We start from the raw sequence: 20,990 nt of genomic DNA on the forward strand, positions 1-20,990 counted from the left end.
ATGAGGCAGCTGAGCCCAGCTCCAGACCCGCAGTATCGCTAAAGGCCACCAGAGGGAGCCCAGACGGAATTCACAACAGAGTCCAACACTTCCTCTCTCGGAGTACCCTGAGAGATGTGATTTTCTAGCTCTTCTATCCAGCGGGAGAGAGCGGGCTACGCAGGTGGATGCAATATTGAATCTGAGGGACGACGTAGACGTTTCCCAGGACTTTTTGAGAAGGCTCTCAATCTTCCTATCTAAGGGATCCTTTAACTGGGAGGAGTCTTCGAACGGCAGAGCCGTCTTTTTTGCCACTCTGGCCACCTGAACATCTATTTTTGGGATGTTCCATTTAATTGAATCCTCATCCAGAGAAAACCGATGTTTAAAGTCTGAGGGGGTAGTTAGCTGTTTTTCAGGTAATTCCCACTCATTATTGATCATGTCTATAATACTTTTATGTACAGGAAAACCAGGTTGTTTTTCAGTATGTATGCCGAATAATTCGTCCTGTATAGACTGAGGAACCGGTTCCTCCTTTAGCCCCATAGTATTCCTCACTGCAGACACCAATTCCTCAATGTATTCAGAGGAAAAAAGATATTTCCTGATTCCTGCAGATTTATGGGGTAATACATCTTCCCATTTGACTGAAGATGATGTATGAGAACCCTCAGACTGACCCAGAATATTCCTGGATTTTCCTCTTTTTGGGAAGCGATGGACCAGGTGAGGATGGTGGTGGCGGTGGAGGGGGGGCGAACGTGGCCAAAGAGGTCTGGACCTCTTGCCTAACCAGGGAACGTATTTCTTCAATAAGTGAAGGGTGTTCCGCCCGGATTACTTTGTCCGTACAGGGTTGGCACAACTTTTTCTCCCAATTTAAGGGCATTTTCACATTACAGGTGGCACATTTGCGTTTAGTAACGGTTTTATGGCCAGGCTTGTCTCCCTGAAATGAGAGAGGAAGCAGTATAAGTAGGTATACTTAAATCTACCTTTAAATGGGACCCATCTCTGCCACACTTACTGGGGCTTGAGGAGCACTGGGCTCTGCAGCTGCAGGGCAAGACGAATCCATGCTTAAGCAGGCTTACCTGAGACGTCTTCGCAGCTTATATAGAAAATAAGACTGCACCAGCATGTGGCCCCTCCCCCTCCGCAGTCCCAGGCAGGCGTGCGAGGATGCAGTGTGCCTCACACGCCGTTCGGTAATCCATAACGCTGGAAGGTATCGCTCATATGCAGGAGCGCCGACCCGGAAGTGAAGTATCACGTGACTTCCGGGTCGCCGAACAGCGCGCACAGGAGGGGGAGACGCCGGAGAGCTCCGGGAGGCCTCCGGGATGGGCTCACCGGCCAGCTTTATCCCCACACGAGGACGCAGGAGGACCGGGAATGCGGTCCCGAATCTTGAAGAGACGGGAGCATAACGGAGGAGGAAGCCCTGGGAGCCCGACCACCAATGCCCGGCTAAGAAAAATATATAAGGTACACTGCCAGAGCCGGCCGCGCAGTGCACCAGGAACCTCTCCATGCCCCATGGGGGACAGGAAAGGCACTGGTTAATGGGAGGTGGGAGGGGTTTTTAACCTCTTGTGCTTCCTGTCCCCCATTAGGGTATGGAGACAACCTCCTGGTGGCTGTCGTGGAAGGCTACTAGAGAAAAAAAAGGATTTAATCAACCCAGGTATCATTTTAATCAGTATAACCGACTTGACACTGTAGGTCACTTGGCACAATCCTGCTGACAGGTTCCCTTTAAGGGAACACTTAGTTCATACATCAGACCTTGAACAAAAGATTCAAGTTGAAAATTGTTACAGATATAATTTGTAAGATTCACAGAGAACAAAATGACTACTGTATTTTTCGGACTACAAGACGCACTTTTTTCCCCAAAAGTGTTAGGGGAAAATGGGGGTGCGTCTTGTAGTCGCAATATACTAACAGATCATGGCTCAGCGGCAGCGGTCCCAATGCAGCCTCCCTTCCCATGCTGGTGCTGGTGCGGCTGTGCTGCGGGCAGGGGCTGTACTGCGGGCAGTGGCTGTCCTGCGGCAGCAGCTCTCTGGGCTCAGTGGGGGCTCCAACGGCATTTCGTCAAAGCCCGGAGGCCCCCCCGCTCATAATGGCATGTTGCGGTGGCCTCAGAGAACATGGGCGCCGGGAAAATGGCCGCCGGGCAGGCGCACGCTCAGATTCAAATCTCGTCAACGAGATCTCGTCTCCCGAGATCTCGGGGCGAGATCTCGGCAACAAGATCTGAATCTGAGCGTGCGCCAGCCCGGCGGCCATTTTCCCGGCACCCATGTTCTCGGAGGCCACCGCAACATGCCATTAACGGATGAGCGGGGGGCCTCCGGGATTTGACGAAATGCTGTCGGAGCCCCCACTGAGCCCAGAGAGCTGCTGCCACAGCCCCGCAGCACAGCCATTGCCCCCAGCACAGCCCCTGCCCCGTAGCACAGCCCCTGCCCCGTAGCACAGCCACTGCCCCGTAGCACAGCCCCTGCCCCGTAGCACAGCCACTGCCCGCAGCACAGCCACTGCCCCGCAGCACAGCCACTGCCCGCAGCACAGCCACTGCCCCGCAACACAGCCACTGCCCCGCAGCCCAGCCACTGCCCCGCAGCCCAGCACACAGCCACTGCCCCGCAGCCCAGCCACTGCCCCGCAGCCCAGCCACTGCCCCGCAGCCCAGCCACTGCCCCGCAGCCCAGCCACTGCCCACAGCACAGCCCCTGCCCCGGAGCCCAACCACAGCCCCGGAGCACAGAGCCTCCACCCCTGCCCAAGCACAGAGCACCAGCCTGGGATGGGATTTCCTGGAGGCCAACGCACCAGCCTGGACCACCGAAAGACCCCTGTGACCACTTCTCCACCTGTGCCGATCCCTTCACTGGTGAGCTGAATTCGGACTGTAAGACGTACCCCCATTTGAAACATTATTTTTTTCCCTTATTTTTATTCTGAAAATTTGGGGTGCGTCTTATGGTCCGGTGCGTCTTATAGTCCGAAAAATACGGTAATCAATGGTGGATTGGAAACAAAGTCATCATCCAAATGAGGGCTGGATTCCAAACAAAAGTATACACGATAACTTACCACTATTTAATAATGAATAGATGATAGGTCGATTCCAACAATGAAAATCAAAGTAAAATATTTTCAGAGGTAGATCCAATTTTATTTCCGCAATTCATAATGTAACTCATGATGAAAAGCAAAGCAATACAGTGTGGATACAAGATAGAGACAACTATACACCCATGGGAATTGTGAAATATATCTTTTATTTAATGGAATCAATATTATCAAACAAATTTATTAAAATATACATAGATATTAAAACCGCAGGGTAAAAAACTCAAATCCTAGCTAAGTCCCCATAAAAATGCGAAAAAAAAAATGCTTGCAAGTTATTGCTGCAATATGATAATACACGTGGAATAAAAATTATAAATGGTTAAAAAAATGTGAATTAATGATATATAAAAGTGGCCAAGTGCATCAAAGTTATAAATTTATAAATGAATCACTCAATAGACCAGCTCCAAACAACCTATAAGGAGCATATTAATGTGCAAACAGTGCCTCACACTCAGGTGTTGGTTGCTCAATCAGCTTAAGCTAAGAGCAGTATAAGACCCAACCTGATACCATAATGTGCAAAAAAAGTGCTTGAAAAAATATATATACCTGGGGGGACAATAGGCTCTTCCTGCACACCCTGGGTGTCCCCCCAGGTATTTATGCATGTGACATTGCTGCAGATATATATTTTTTCAAGCACTTTTTTTGCACATTATGGTATCAGGTTGGGTCTTATACTGCTCTTAGCTTAAGCTGATTGAGCAACCAACACCTGAGTGTGAGGCACTGTTTGCACATTAATATGCTCCTTATAGGTTGTTTGGAGCTGGTCTATTGAGTGATTCATTTATAAATTTATAACTTTGATGCACTTGGCCACTTTTATATATCATTAGTTCACATTTTTTTAACCATTTATAATTTTTATTCCACGTGTATTATCATATTGCAGCAATAACTTGCAAGCAATTTTTTTTTTTTTCGCATTTTTATGGGGACTTAGCTAGGATTTGAGTTTTTTACCCTGCGGTTTTAATATCTATGTATATTTTAATAAATTTGTTTGATAATATTGATTCCATTAAATAAAAGATATATTTCACAATTCCCATGGGTGTATAGTTGTCTCTATCTTGTATCCACACTGTATTGCTTTGCTTTTCATCTATTGTTGGCAGTGGTTTCCACTGTAATCCTGCACAGTGCACCTGGTGGTCACTTCTTGGTATTTTAAGGATTTCCTCTATGTTATGGTATGTGATAATAAGAAGATAAAAGGGTCACCAGAGTCTACACTGTGTTATCAGTTAATAATGTAACTCAGCAGTGTTTACAGCCTCTCTACATGCCTGAATGTGTTCCCAACAATATTTGGGCATGATCCTGATGAGACAGAGGATGTGTTCTGGTGGATCCAAAAGCAGACCTGGATCAGGTCATCTGTAAGCTCCTAGACAGTCTGTGGCTCTACTTGACGGTGCTGGATCCACAGGTACATAGTGTCTCAGAGGTTCTAAATTAGATTCAGGCAGGTCTAGGGAATGTGAAGGACAGTCTGTGGCATCGATGCCTTTGTCATCCAGGAATTTCCTACACTCTCACCATATGAGACCATGCACTACCTACACAAGGGGAAGCCCAGGGTCCAATAGCACAAGCAAAAAGTCTGACAATAGCTCTAAGGATTTCATCCCAGTACCTACCAGCAGTCACAAGACCATTGGCTATCACCTGGAAGGTTTCAATACACTTCAAAGATATGCCTCCACAAATCACTACTGACCTACCGCCAAATTAATCATACCAGATTATGTCTCCAGACTCTTTCACGCCTGTCACTAGTCTTTAGTGTGAACCTGCTTTTATCTAGGAACAGAACGGGATGTTAATGATGGACCTGTCAATTCTGGTGAATGTCAATCTAGCTGCATGTCACGGGACTGTTCGGTCAGGTAGCAGTACAGGATGATGGGCCTTCATGGGCTCTTTTTATGACAGTTTGGTCAGAAACATGAACACCAGTAAGGACTCTGCACAAGGAGGAACAGGAGAAGCACTTTCAAAAGGAGAAGATACCTCCTGATCGGCTGATGCTCTTCTAATGCCCAGTCCAACTCTCCTTGTGTAACAACCGATGTCCTGGTATTTGCTCCATGCTCTTGAGATTGTGCTGGAAGACACATCAGTCTTGTGATGACATTTATGGATGTGCCATCCTGGAGGAGCTGGACTGCCTGTGCAACCTGAATAACCTGCAGGCACTACATCCTACTACCAATGGTGACAAGTAAACTGGCAAAAGGCAAGAGGGATCAGTCAGTAAGGATGAGGATAACCATCTGTGGCCACCATCTGTAAAACCATTCCTTTTTTAGGTTGTCTTACAGTATCCTCTTCAGTGCATTTGTTGGCACTTTCCTTTGCAGCAAAGCTGGTGACATTGATTCACAGTCGCGTATGTTTCCTAACTGGACAGACTGAGATCCCGGAAGTTTAGTTGACCGAGTTATAATTGATACTTAATGTGGTCCCTTCATTTTCTGATGAATGTATATAAGAAGTTTGTGTTATTGCTTATTATGAATAAATGCAGCACTTACCATTTCTACTATTTCTGTATGATGTTCCACAAGTTTCCGCTCATTGTCGGCATACTATTGGAAAAATTGGAACATGTATGAATAGGTGCCTTAAAAAATAACATAGGACAGTTAGTCATAAAAATAGCGCCTTAGGCTTCTTTCACACTTCAGTCGTTTGGCGTCAGTCACTTCCGACAAAGTGACGGATCGACGGATCCGTCACAATTGTTGAAAAAACGGATGTAACGGATCCGTTTTTTTGACGGATCCGTTACTCGGGGGTTGTATATACTTTTTGGAGCATGCGCAATTGAAAAAAATTGAAAAAACGGATTGGGGCGACGGATCCGTCGAAATAACGGTCGCGACGGATCCGTCGCCCATAGGTGGCCATTCTATGGAATGACGGACGCGACGGATGCGTCGCGATCCGTCATTTCAACGGAGACAAAAAACGTTGCAATGACCGTCAATGTCTAGATGACGTCCGCTAAATTTTGACGGATCCGTCGCATGACGGATGGAACGGACGACCATCCGTCACAATCCGTCGCTAATGCAAGTCTATGGGGAAAAAAACGGATCCGTCGGAAAAAAAAACGGATCCGTTTTTTGAGGAAAATGACGGTTTTAGACTGACGCCAAACAACTGAAGTGTGAAAGAGGCCTTAGCGGTCTTCTCTGTAGATAAATTTTAGTTTGACATTTTGTCACTAGATGAAAGAAACTCTTGCCATGTGTTGTTGATTCAGCCACTTTGCAATGGCAACTATGTTGTGATAGCTGCAATCAGGGCCAGACAGGCTATGTTCACACACAGCAGTGTGTGCATGAGATTTCTGAAATCTCACAGCTTTTGCTGATACTGTAAAACGCAGTTTCTTATTTGCAATAAAAAAAGCCACAAAAACGACTTGTGTGAACATAGCCATAGGCGTGTGATATTTATGGTTTCTTCCAGGCTTTATCAGATGCTCCTGGTAAAGCAGTGAGAGATTACCGGCCAGCCAATGCTTGCGCCCACCATAATAATTATATTGGTAACAGCATGTGGCACGGCTACTTATGCACCGTAAATTTTGGGCTGTGCATTTAGTTTATATAGCTTTCCAGGTGTCTAAACAGTCAGGCCTGGATCCTGCTCTGCCCCGGTCTATTAATGCCTGCTGGCACATAGAGGCTATCCTGTTTGGGTACACCTTGTCGTGGCGGGATCACTGTTACGCTTTTTTGATCAAAACAGTGTCGACTAAGTACCCCATGTCATTTACATGTACTATTGCTATTTACTTACTGCAGGATATTTCCTCATTTTGCTTTTGTCCAATGTTATGTTACGCACTGTAGAGTATATTTTTGCTGAATTTTGTCATAACGAACAGTACCGAACAGGACTAATATTTATTAAACTGTATTGAAGCATTATTTTGACACTTTGTTACTCAATAGTTATTTGTGCACTGTATGAGATCACACTATGAGGATGCCAATAGGGCTTCTGGTCAAATTAGAAATTCCCAGCTGAACACAAGTGAAATCACAAGAAGAGTACGCTCTTACTCCTCCAGCAGTGCAACCAAGGTGTAAAGGTACCGTTACACTAAACGACTTACGAACGATCACGACCAGCGATACGACCTGGCCGTGATCGTTGGTAAGTCGTTGTGTGGTCGCTGGGGAGCTGTCACACAGACAGCTCTCTCCAGCGACCAACGATCAGGGGAACGACTTCGGCATCGTTGAAACTGTCTTCAACGATGCAGAAAGTCCCCCTGCAGCACCCGGGTAAACATCGGGTTACTAAGTGCAGGGCCGCGCTTAGTAACCCGATATTTACCCTGGTTAAACATTGTAAAAGTAAAAAAAAAAAAACACTACATACTCACATTCTGATGTCTGTCACGTCCCCCGCCGGCGTCCACAGGGTGAAAACTGCTTTCGGCAAGAGCGCTGCTAATATGCAAGAGCTGCTGCCGAGAGCTTCCCTGCACTGAATGTGTCAGCTCCGGCAGTAGCAGCGGTGACGTCACCGCTGTGCTCTGCTTTACGGCCGGCGCTGACACAGTCAGTGCAGGGAAGCTCTCGGCAGCAGCGCGTGCATATTAGCAGCACTCCTGCCGAAAGCAGTTTTAACCCTGTGGACGCCGGGGGACGTGACAGACATCAGAATGTGAGTATGTACTGGTTTTTTTTTTAACTTTTACAATGGTAACCAGGGTAAATATCGGGTTACTAAGCGTGGCCCTGCGCTTAGTAACCCGATATTTACCCTGGTTACAAGTGAACACATCGCTGGATCGGCGTCACACACGCCGATCCAGCGATGACAGCGGGTGATCAGCGACCAAAAAAAGGTCCTGATCATTCCCATCGACCAACGATCTCCCAGCAGGGGCCTGATCGTTGGTCGCTGTCACACATAGGCTACATTCATATTAGCGTTCGGCGCCGCAGCTTCGGGCCCGGCAGCGTCGCCGCATGCGTCATGCGCCCCTATATTTAACATGGGAGCGCATGGACATGCGTTGCACTTGCGTTCTGTGACGCATGCGTCACTGTGGTGCATGCGTCAGGGCGCAGAGGACGCAGCAAGTTGCAGTTTTTTCTGCGCCCAAAACCATGCAAAAATGGACGTATGCGTCACAAAACGCTGCGTTGTGCATGCGTTTACATTTGCATTGTGCGTTGTGTCGCCGACGCTGCGGCGCACAACGCAAATGTGAACGTAACCTTAACGAGATCGTTAGCGGGATCGTTGCTACGTCACCAAAAGCGTGACGTTGCAACGATATCGTTAATGATATCGTTATGTGTGACTCAGCCTTAAGGCCATGCTCCGCTACGGGGACCCCTACTCAGTCCCAACTGTCGGCCTTGTCTTTTTCCACGTAGAGTATCGTTCATATTTGTAAAACCTGCACGCTACCTTCTAATAAAATGTTTTCATGACAAATCGCTTCCGGTCCAACCTAGAGCTTCCCAATAATAAAGAAGGACGCGGTTTTATTAGCTTTTAAGGGATTACGCTTAATACAAAAGTTAACATTTTACTGAAATAATCATATGCAACTTAATTTCCATGCAGATCATTCCTGGATTACAAGAAACAGCTCATTCTCAATTCAAGGATTTTACACACCACACAGGCAATACTTACCATTTCTTTTACTCTGCTTTTCTCCAAATTAAAATCTAGTTTGTTATTTGCACGGACTTTGGTAATTTCATCCTTAACGGTAAAAAAAAAAAAGGATCAGTGTAAAGAAGCAGTATTGCTGCAGCTCATATAAGCATGACCAGAATGTATATGTAGTTTTGTGAAGAAAGGCTGCTTGTCAGGACCAATAATGCTTATTGGGATTGCAGTATAAAATAATTAGGACACCAATAATTTCATTATTCTGTCACTGTGGAGTTGATGTAAGCAATTTATGACAAATCTTACAAAACCAGGTACGGACGGACACTCCGTTTATCATCCATATGGGGGGCCTTCATCTTTGACCTTGCAATTTTTTCACTTGCTTTCACAATATATGACATAGCCAAAGTAAACTAATCTCTTGTATGGAAAAAGGCAAAGTCCACAATAGAAAACAAGCTCACTTGCTTCACAATTTACCACGGAGGGTCTGTTCGGGGAGATGGAGCCCAATAGGAATATGAATGTATAGTTTGAAGAGGTTTCAAAGTTGTTATCTTTATAGAAAAAAAGAATATGGTTATATACTCGTATAACTGAGCACATGAAATTCTCCAACTTGTACCGTATGTTCTCAACATTAAAATTACAGCACCAAGAAGAAAAAAAAAAGTTGTTGATTTAGGAAACTCACAGGGTCGATAGACATGTTAATGATGTACAAATGATGAAAAGATGGAAATAAATAATATTTCTCTTAGTATGCTCAAAGGGGAGCCTGTTTTTGAATACACTGTATATTGACCCCTTAGTGACCACCAATACGTCTTTTTACTGACTTGCAATATAAGACGCTAGCATCCCCGGACAGGTGATAATCTTATATCGGTCAGCTGTATATTATAGCTGACAACTTTCTGCATCACCCATGATCAGTGTTGGCACCGACTATGGTAGTTTAACCCCTTAAATGCTGCTATTAATAGTTACTACGGCATCTATACGGTTCACAGAGTGTGGGGGCTCCCTCTTTAACCCCATTGGCACCCTGAGATCTTGATCGTGTGGTCCTGATGTTTGCTATGGCAATTCATGGCCAAATAACGGCCTTCGAGTCTGCCGGCTCTAGCGGCCCATTCAAAAGTTATCAAACTTTAGGAGGTAAAAAATAAACTTTTTCAATCCTGTCATTCCACTTTGCATTATTTCCTGAGTAGCACTTGAAAAGTTAATGAACTACCCGAAAGCAATCTTGAATACGGGTCATTACATATTAAGTGATCCAAATATGAATATTTTTTTTACCTGACGTCTTTAGATTTTTTTTTATTTTTTGTTTTTTATGAAGTACAACTTTAGTTAATTACAAATTAAAAGTTTAGAATTTTTTTCTTCATCAGTTAATTTTTTACAGATTTCTAAATCTCAAAAAAGCGCGAATTTTGGCCTGGTATGGATTTACATTTTTTATCATATCTCAGCTAGAATTAAGATAAAGAGTTGGGAGAGGCATCATTTTTCTCAGAACGGTACTGGCTTTCATTTGAGATGTCACAAGACTATGTTTCTTTATATTTTGTTTTGGAGAAATCAAATTAAAAAATTTGATGAGCAATTCTGAAAAAAACGTTTTTTTTTAAATTGTGAAAACATGCATGTGTGTTACTTGTGTCCTTGTTTATATTTGTACAGGGATTCAACTTGGGATCTATCAAATTTGTATTTTTTTTAAGCCTTGAATCATCTGATTTTAGGTTTGTGTGAGTTTCTTCCTTTTTTCTTTTCAAATTACAACTTATTGAATTCAACATTTATATGTAACAAAGAAACACAAAAAACAAATACCGAAGTGCCAGAATGAATACATCTTTAGGCTATGTGCACACGTAAGAAAAGAGGTGCAGAATATTCTGCACAAAATCTGCATCTCCTGGCAGAATCCGCAGCTGTGTTTTTTATGCGTTTTTAGTGCGTTTTTTATTTCTATAATGGAAGGGTGCAGAAACGCTGCAGAACTGCACAAAAGAAGTGACGTGCACTTCTTTGAAATCTGCAGCGTTTCTGCACAGATTTTTCTGCACCATGTGCACAGCTTTTTTTTTTTCACATTGATTTACATTGTACTGTAAATCACAGTGCAGTTCTGCAGCGTTTCTGCTACAGAAAAATCTGCTGCAGATCTGCACCAATTCTGCACTAAATCTGCATCGTGTGCACATACCCTAATCATCATAACACAACTTGCGCAGCATTTTCAACCTGTATTCATTGAACAAGCCAAAAGATAAAAGGTGATCATATCCTCAAGTGTGGTTTTCTAAATACAGTCTCGTATTTATAATTATAATTATACAAATATAATAATATTATAAAATAATTATATAATTATAATCGTATAATTATATGTTAAAAACAAGATTAAAAGAACCAATATTTTTACGACCTATTTATACATGGAAGTTTTTTCTATTATATCACTAAACATGTCATTTATGAAGTGATTAAGAAGAATAGTACAGTAGTTAAATCCTCGTTCTATAAAATATGAACTAATCAAACAATTAATAGTAGGTTTTTACACTGGCCTTCTATCATCAATGTGTCCCTTCTAGTGGGTGAAATGTGATCTTGTCCATAAGCGCTTACTAGCAATGGCCATTTCCTTTTGTGTATGTACGGCTGTCATGGTGCTCGGTTCCACCTGAGTTACTATCTGATTTTTGTTCACTTTTACAATGTCTGGTTTTCTTGGATACACAAAGGATGGCGCTGGACCAGAAGGTGCAGAAAAGTCACTTCTTCATTTTCACAATCTTTGGAGAGTCCAGTAGCCACCAGCGCCGATCATATTCACAGGTCACATAGCCAGTTGTGTCATCCATTGCCGATCTTGTGCCGCCTTCCACCACTTCATGGACGTCACTGTCTTTATTTCCACTACATGGGATGACAGTGTGGTATTGCAGAGTCCCTGTGATGGGTTCTGCTTCCTGTAACTGATGTTATAACAAACTCTCCTCCGCTTCATAGTCCTGGTTTGTACAATACATGAACTGGATGTTAAGATTATTTTTCTCCCTACATTTGAGGAGTTGCATCGGTGTTAAGATTTGGTGTGAATACGGCCCGAGCTGCCGGCCTGTCATCTGCTCTGCAGTCACCATCTACCCCTGGTCATTCTCAGCCCTAACAAAGCTTCTCCTCTGTCCTCTCCTGCTTCTAAGCTTTAAAACATAATAAAATAATACCGTAACATCTAAAAATCATTGATTATTTGGTAAATATGGACCCCACACTTCTACACCACAGGCTGAACAGATCTGAATTTGAGATTTTCGAACTGACACTGTAATAGTTTTATTTTTTAAAATATGATCCCATCACGATCCCAACTTGTAGTTTGGTACAGATGTGGCTAGGGGCATAGCAGGTACATATGCAGTTTTTTTTTTTTTTTTAAATTACCGTATTTTTCGGACTATAAGACGCACCGTACCATAAGACGCACCCCAAATTTGGGGTGAAAATTGCAGAAAAAAAGTTTTTTAATAAGATGGGGGTCCGTCTTATTGTCCGAATTTAAGATCTCTTACCTGAGGGCAGGCAGTGGCAGAGCAGGGTCACAGGAAGCATGGTGGTGGCAGAGGTGAGGTGATGCTGAGGTGCGGTGGGCGGAACGGCGTGCACCTGAGCAGGGTCCCATCCTGCTTAGGTGGGCGACGCCATGGCCTGGTGTCCATGGGGAGGTTGTGGCAGTGCTGTGGCGGCGGCAGATGTGCGGTCACTTCCTCAGGTGGTGGCGGCCAGGGTCCCTTCCACATTTGAGGTGACACTGCGGCCCGGTATTGAAGGAGAGCAGCAGAGCTGGGTGAGTCACGGTTTTCCCGGTGGCGGCGGCCATCTTCCTGAGGCCGCGCGTGCGCAGATTCAGTACTCTGCTTCCCAGGGCTTCAGGAAAATGGCCGCGGGAGGCCGCGCGTGCGCAGATGGAGATCGCGGTGGCCATTTTCCTGAAGCCGAGATCTCAATCTGCAAACTCGGCTTCAGGAAAATGTCCGCCACGATCTCAATCTGCGCACGCGCGGCCTCCCGCGGCCATTTTCCTGAAGCCCCAGGAAGCAGAAAACTCAATCTGCGCACGCGCGGCCTCAGGAAGATGGCCGCCGCCACCGGAAAAGCCGTAACTCACCCAGCTCTGCTGCTCTCCTTCAATACCGGGCCGCGGCGTCACCGCAAATGTGGAAGGGACCCTGCTCACGCCATACCGCTCACCGCGCCACATCATCCCCGCACCTCTGTTGCTGCCACAATGCCGGTAAGCCTGCATTCCAACTATAAGACGCACCCCCAATTTTTTGGGGGAAAAATGCGTCTTATAGTCGGAAAAATACGGTAAACGTTTTTTTCGGAAATGCATTTTCAAGTTTTGCGTTTGCTTTCGCATGGGTAAAATATTATTAAAGATACTCTTGTGACATATCTGGTGAAAGCCTGTACAGTTCGGAGTAGAATGGTGTTTATTTGGTTTCTCTATCTTTTTTCTAGCCTGAGTTATGAGGAGAAATGTAAAGGCAGGCAACACCGAAATTCACACTATTTCCAAACTTTGAAGATCAATTAAGAAAAAAAAAAAAAAATCTAGAATTTTTTTTCTTCACATTTTGCAGTCTATGACACACTATTACCAAATAACAAAATCTCAAAAGAATTAAAAATCTAGAGGTAAAAATCATTAGTTCACTTGACATGGAATGACCCATACATGAAGGGGTGTGGTTTTTAAAATGGCATCAGTTTTGGGGGATTCCAAGAAATAGGACCCCCAAAGTCACTTCCAAACTGAACAGGTCCCTAAAAAAATACGTTTTGTAAACTTCCTTGAAAAAAATGAAAAATTACTGCTACATTTTTAAACCTTCTAAAATGCTAACAAAATAAAACAACATTTTACAAATGGTGCTGATGTAAAGCAGGCATGAGGAAAATTTTATTTAATAATCTTTTTGTGTGGTATGACTATCTGGATTATAGTGATAAGCATTCAAAGTTTGAAAATTGCAATTTTTTTTTTAATTTGTCAAATTTCTGATATTTTTATAAACACAAAACATATTAACCTAATTTTACCATTACCATAAAGTATGATGTGTCACGAAAAAACAAACTCAAAATCAATGGGATATGTTAAAACATTCCAGATTTATTACTACCTAAAGGGACACGTCAGATTTAAAAAAATTGGCAAGGTCACTAATGGGTTAAACAGTAATATTAATCTACATGTGTCGAAAGACACAGGGCGATTCAAAAGTCTTCATACCCCGTGAACATTTCCACATTGTTTTCACCCACAAACTTAAATGTATTTTATTGGGATTTTATGTGAAAAACCAAAACAAAGAATAAAGTATTTGTGAAGTGTAATGGAAATGATGCATGGGATTCTAATTATTTTAAAAATATAATCTGAAAATTGTGATGTGCATTTGTATTCGTGCCTCTATAGTCAGATGCCCCTAAGTAAAATTCCGAGTGACCAATTTCCTCCAGAAGTCACAATTAGTAAATTGAGTCGACCTTGGTGTAATATATTCTCATTATAACTACAGCTGTTCTGGGAATGCTTCAGAGGTTTGTTTGAGAACATTAGAGTTCAAACAGCATCATGAAAACCAAGGAACACAACCAGACAGGTCAGAGATAAAAGTGTGAAGAGTAAAGCAAGGTTAGGTTATAAAAAAATAGCTTAAGTTCTGAACATCTCACAGAGAACTGAAAGTCATCATCCAAAAACGGAAGGAGTATGGCACAACTAGAAACCTACCAAGACATGGGGTCCACCCAATCTGATATTTCAAGGAAGGAGAACACTAATTTGAGAGGCAACTGAGTGGCCCATGGTCACTTTGGAGGACCTGCAGAAATCCACAGCTCAGGTAGGAGAATTAGAAGAAAGCCATTTCAGAAAGCTAGTTATAAGTCCCATTTGCAGTGTGCTAACAGCCTTGTAGGAGTCACAGCTAGCATGTAGAAAAAGGTGGCCTGATTTTATCTGGTCACTAGAACTTTTTGGGCTAAACGCAAAACGCTTTATGAAGCAGAAAACTGACAGTGCACATCAGACTGCAAACACCATCCCCACCATCAAACATGGTGGGGATACTTTTCTTCAGGAGGGACAGAGCAGCTGATCAGAGTTTAAGGGACTCTGTCAGCACAGAATGACTTTTCAAGGCAAGTACAGGCGCTCGATGCTTCACAAAGGGAACAATCCTTTAAATACACCTTCCCATCTGCTTAGGTTTTCATCTATCTCCACCCTTATCTAGCTCTATGAAATCATAGCTGTTAATCGGAGAGGGGGTAATGGAGATTGAGGGAAAACAAGCAGGTAGGTAAGTATATTTAAATGACTGGACTTGCCGTGAAGGACAGAGTGTCGGGACTTAGTTTGAACAGTCATTCTGTGCAGAGTCCCTTAAAATGAGAAGATTGTTGGAGCGAAATACAAGGCAATCCTGGAGGACAACCAGTTAGAGGCTGCAAAAGACTTGAGACTAGGGCTTAGGTTCACCTTCCAGCAGGACAAAATCCGGAAACATACTGCCAGAGCTACAATGGAATGGTTTAGATCAATGTATATTCATGTGTTTGAATGGGCCAGTCAAAGTACCGACCTAAATCTCATTGAGAACCTGTGCCATGACTTGAAAACACCGGATTACGTACCGGTAATGCTCTTTTATAGAGCCACGACAGCACCCACTGAGAGAGGGGATCCGCCCCTAGGAACAGGAAACCCTATGGAGAGATAAAAGGGGCGGTCCCCCTCGCTCCCACAGTTTGGGTTACAGAGATTGCGAGGAACCGCCCACCAGTATTAGTAGGCAATTTATTATCATTTTATCTTAAACTACTAATATTTACAAGAACCAATCACCCTTATCCGTGCTCATATGCAAACTAATATATAAGGGAGGGAAGTGAAGGGGTGCTGTCGTGGCTCTATAAAAGAGCATTACCGGTACGTAATCCGGTGTTTTCTCTTCGCCACGACAGCACCCACTGAGAGACTTTCAGAGACAGTTATTTGGGGGGGATTATCGTGTTAAGAACTGATCTACCGAAACACAGGTCAGTGGAGGCAGATAGATCTAGTCTATAGTGACTATAGAAGGTAGTAGGAGACGACCAGGTTGCGGCCTTACATATGAGTTCTATTGGAACCTCTGCCCGCTCTGCCCAGGATGATGATATCGCCCGGGTGGAATGTGCCTTTACAGTCTCAGGTGGATCTACCCCTTTAGACGAATAGGCCAGGTATATCGCCTCCCGAATCCATCGGGATAATGTGCCTTTGGTAACACCAGCTCCTTTTCTTTGACCCTGGAAGGAAACAAAGAGAGCCCTGCTCTTCCTCCAGGGACTAGTCCTGTCTAGATAGGTTATCACAGCCCTTCTCACATCTAAAGTATGGTACTTTTCTTCCTCCTGATTCGTAGGGTTATTATAGAAGGTAGGAAGAAGGATTTCTTGAGATCTATGGAATTTAGTACACATCTTAGGCAAGTAGGAAGGGTCTGTTTTTAGGACAATCCTATCTGGCAATATTGACATAAATGGAGGATCTACTGATAGCGCCTGTATGTCACTTACCCTTCTTGCCGATACTAAGGCGACAAGAAGAGCAGTCTTGAGGGAGACATATTTAATGTGAGCAGAATCTAGAGGCTCAAACGGATGGTTTGTCAAGGCTTCAAGGACCAGATTAACATCCCAAGGAGGTGAGTTGGGGATATGGACTGGTTCTGCTCTCTGGCAGGCTGAGATGAATCTGGATATCCATCTATCTCCTGCAACGTTGTGACTATATAAAGCCCCTAGCGCTGAAACATGCACTTTTAAGGTGTTAACTGAGAGGCCTAAATCACGTCCTCTTTGGAGAAATTCAAGAATAATAGGGACTGGAATTTCATTTGACAAGGCTGAGGGATAGAGGCTTAAAAATTTTTTCCATACTCTTACATAGATCGATGTAGTGGATCTTTTCCTACTCAGCAATAGGGTATCGATTAGTTTATCAGAGAAGCCCCTTAGTTTTAACAGCTGCCTCTCAAATCCCAGGCTGTCAACCGCAGACCCTTCACATGAGGGTGGTTGAAGGGCCCCTGGGAAAGCAGATCTTGATTCTCTGGGAGAATCCATGGATCCGAGATGGACATGGCTCTGAGCAGGGAGAACCATGGTCTCTTTGGCCAGAATGGAGCGATCAATATCACACTCGCTCTGTCCTCTCTTATCTTCCTGATGACTGTTGGAAGAAGAACCATCGGGGGAAAGGCATATGCCTTCTGAAATGTCCATGGAATCTGGAGGGCGTCGAGAACATCGGGGTTGTCTGTTCGAAACATTGAGGCGAATGTTTTTACTTGCCTGTTGTCTCTTGTGGCAAAGAGATCTATGTCGGGTATACCCCATTTTATAGTTATCATACTGAATATCCGACGATTTAACACCCACTCCCCCTGATGGAGGGTATGACGACTGAGAAAGTCTGCTTTCGCGTTGTCTATCCCTCGGACATGAAGTGCTGATAAGGACAGAAGATGATTTTCGGCTATAGTCAAGATGTTTTCGGCTATAGACATGAGAGTGCCTGATCTCGTTCCGCCTTGATGGTTGACGTAAGCCACTGATGTCATGTTGTCTGAGAGCACCCTGGTATGTGTTCCGTGCAACTGTGGGAGGAATTCACATAGGGCATGATAGATGGCTTTTAGTTCTTTTTTATTTGATGAGTCGTCTAATTCCGAAACCGACCACAGCCCCTGGACAACCTGGTTCCCCAAGTGTGCCCCCCAACCATGAGGGCTGGCATCCGTAAATATTATGTTTGAGGGTTTAACCTCCCAGGGAACCCCGATAATTAGATGATCTGGTTGTAACCACCAGGTTAGAGATTGGATTACGTCACTAGAAAGGGAAATTTTACCGTCTAATCGGCCATGTAATTTTATCTCCTCATTTAAAATTGCATACTGTAAGCACCTCGAGTGGAACTGGGCCCATGGAACCGCTGGTATACATGACGTGAAGGAGCCAAGTAAGGACATACCCTCCCGAAGGGAAATTATAGGTTTATCTAGTATAGACTGAACTTTATTCCTCACCGTCATCTGTTTAGATTCTGGGAGAAAACACCTTTGAGTTATAGAGTCTAATATGATCCCCAAAAATACCTGTCGAGTCGTTGGGATTAACCTAGATTTTTCCCAATTTATTATCCATCCTAAGTTCTGCAAGGATGAAATCATGTGACTTAATCTTTGTTGACATTGTGAGGGGGATTTTCCTACTACTAGAAGGTCGTCTAGGTATGGGATTATGAGGGTGTCTTTTAATCTTAGAAATGACATGACCTCTGACATTAGTTTAGTGAATACCCTTGGAGCAATTGACAGTCCAAAGGGCATTGCTGTGTACTGAAAGTGCCGTATATATCCTTTTATGACAACCGCCACGCGGAGATATTGTTGATGTTTTTTAAAGATTGGGAGATGGTAATACGCATCTTTCAAGTCCAGAACCGTCATGAAGCAATGGGGGAACAGGAGTTTTATGGTGGAACGGATAGACTCCATTTTAAAGGTTTGATTCTCTAAGAAGGTGTTTAATTTTTTAAGGTTTATAATGGTTCTAAATGATCCATCCGGTTTTGGTATTAGAAATAACGGGGAGTAAAACCCTTTGCCCTCCTGAAGAAGTGGAACTTCCACCAATACCCCCTTGGACAGAAGACTCATTACTTCCTGTTCCAATGCCTCCTGTTGTGATTGAGATTTTAATGAAGTCAATAGAAATGAGTCCGGAGGGACTCGGGAAAATCTTAATTTTAAGCCGGAGGTGACAAGATCATTTGCCCAACTATTTGATGTTATCAGCCGCCATTTATCTGCGAAGGAGGATAATCTACCTCCCACAGGTAGATCCGCTCTAACGGGGTTTGTCCTCAGGTTTGAAAGGGCGCTTCCCGAAGAATGCACCCCTTTGTTTGGTGTCTCTAGTGGCCCAGCGGTCCTGGTTCTTAAAATCTTTCCTTCTATTAAACACTGGCTTCCGGAACGCTCTCCTATAGGATGGAAGGTAATTAACATTAGGGAAGCCCTTTTTTCTCTCTCCCGCTTTAGTTAAGATCTCGTCTAGTTTAGTACCAAACAGGTACTCACCCTGACATGGGAGGCCACACAATTTAGATTTTGTTTGGGGATCCCCCTTCCATCCCTTAAGCCACAGGGCTCTACGTGCTGCATTCGTGAGTCCCGCTGATTTGGCCGCCAAGCGTATGGAGTCAGCAGATGAGTCCGCCAGGAAGGCTGTAGCCCCTCTAATCAAAGGTATAGAGGATATTAATTTGTCTCTAGAGAGACCGCTTTTTAGTCCCTCTTCCAGGTCATTTAGCCAGACTAGCATGGACCTGGCGGTGCATGTAGCCGATATTGCCGGCCTAAAGGCTCCCGTACATGACTCCCAGGCTCTTTTTAAAAGAGTGTCGGTTTTACGGTCCAGTGGGTCTTGTAATGAGCCCGAATCCTCCACGGGCAGTGAGGATTTTTTGGATGTGGATGCCACTGCTGCATCCACCTTCGGGGCTTTTGACCATAATGAGAACTCATCATCATTAAATGGATAACGTCTTTTTGAGGTTGGAGGTAAACCCCTTTGCCCCTGGCTTTCCCACTCTTTCTTGATTAGATCTTTTACTGCCGCTATTACAGGAAAGGAGGGTCTTTTCTTTTCTGACAGACCAGCGAACATGATATCCTGCTGCGTTTTAGGGACCTTAGAATCTTCAATGCCCATGGTGTTGCAGACTGATTTTACCAGGTTATCAATGCTGTCGGTGGGAAAGCATGTATTTTGGTCCTCATCTGAGGAAACGTATTCACGGGAAATATCAGAGTCTGCATTTTCTCTATCAGACGACTGGTCAGATATAGGGGAAACGTACCCCTTTTTTCCTTTAGTACGCGGCTCTTTGACAGAACTATGTAGGGCTCGTAGTTCTTCTCTAATCATGACCCTAATGTCTTCCGATTTAACGGAGGCTTCTTCCCGTAGGGTAGAGTCAATACACGGTTTACAAAGCCTCTTTTTATGACTATCTGGAAGGGGCTGGAGACATAACGCACACTGTCTGTGTTTCGTTTTTTCCGTCCTTTTGGCCTAGGGTGTGAGGGAGAGGGAACAATAATCAGCCTAAATAGGGTAGATATACACTCACCCAGTGAAGCTGTGTGAAGGTACCGGCTGATGAGGAGGAGACTGAGGCACGGGTTGAGGAATGGCACGATCCGACTTGCTCTTCCTAGAAGATCCGCTCTGCTTAGAGCGGCTGGTGCTGGTATGGCTGCGTGGAGTGGATGCGGTGGCTTCTAACGAAGACATCACAGCGTCCGGCGCAGAATCCATAGTGGACGCCGGAGCGTTATCGCCGGCGTCCTTTCATATGGGGGCCGCCATCTTCTTCCGGTTGTACCCGGAAGCGCTAGTCACTTCCGGGTCGCGGCCATACTGTATGGGCCTGCGCTGCCGCCGGTGTCAGCGCAGGCGCTGTCCTCCTCCTCCATCACCCCGGAAGTTTACCTGTACTTCCGGGGGAATACACTGGGGCTCCATGCTGCATATGCGTCCGCCGAGGACGGCGCGACGCTAACCTCACCACAGCGTTGCTCCCGCAGACGAAAAACCGGCTGGAATCCCGTGAGCCAGCAACCACCGTCCTGGCCTCACGGCGTCTGCCAGCAGAGGGGGGAAACCGAAGCAGGACCCCCGACGCTGCTTCCAGCTCTGGAGCCCTTGCCGTCCCCTAAGGTAAACCGCGCAAGCGGCATCCAGGCTGGGCATCCTCTTCTCTCCATGGATTCCCGTAGGAACAGGAAACCAAACTGTGGGAGCGAGGGGGACCGCCCCTTTTATCTCTCCATAGGGTTTCCTGTTCCTAGGGGCGGATCCCCTCTCTCAGTGGGTGCTGTCGTGGCGAAGAGAAAACTGCTGTTCACAAAGGCGCACCATGCAATCTCCCGAGCTATAGCTAGTGTGTAAAGAAGAATGGGCAAACATTTCAGCCTCTAAATGTGTAAAGTTGGTAGAAACGTACTCCAAAATACTTGCAGCAGAAATTGCAGCAA

General features: G+C 44.6%; 1 protein-coding gene across 2 annotated transcripts in view; it reads right to left on the reverse strand.

Moving 5' to 3' along the window:
• Positions 1 to 20,990, reverse strand: part of MCUR1 (mitochondrial calcium uniporter regulator 1) — a 59,668-nt gene that overhangs the window by 26,259 nt on the left and 12,419 nt on the right. For both annotated transcript variants that reach the window (XM_077269917.1, XM_077269918.1), the window contains 2 exons: positions 8,818 to 8,889; positions 5,679 to 5,732 (listed from right to left, as the gene is read on the reverse strand). In XM_077269917.1, coding sequence (XP_077126032.1) covers positions 5,679 to 5,732; positions 8,818 to 8,889 — 126 coding nt within the window. The remainder of the gene's footprint in view (positions 1 to 5,678; positions 5,733 to 8,817; positions 8,890 to 20,990) is intronic.

The sequence above is a fragment of the Ranitomeya variabilis genome, chromosome 6 (genome assembly GCF_051348905.1).
Source record: "Ranitomeya variabilis isolate aRanVar5 chromosome 6, aRanVar5.hap1, whole genome shotgun sequence".
Taxonomy (NCBI): Eukaryota; Metazoa; Chordata; class Amphibia; order Anura; family Dendrobatidae; genus Ranitomeya; species Ranitomeya variabilis.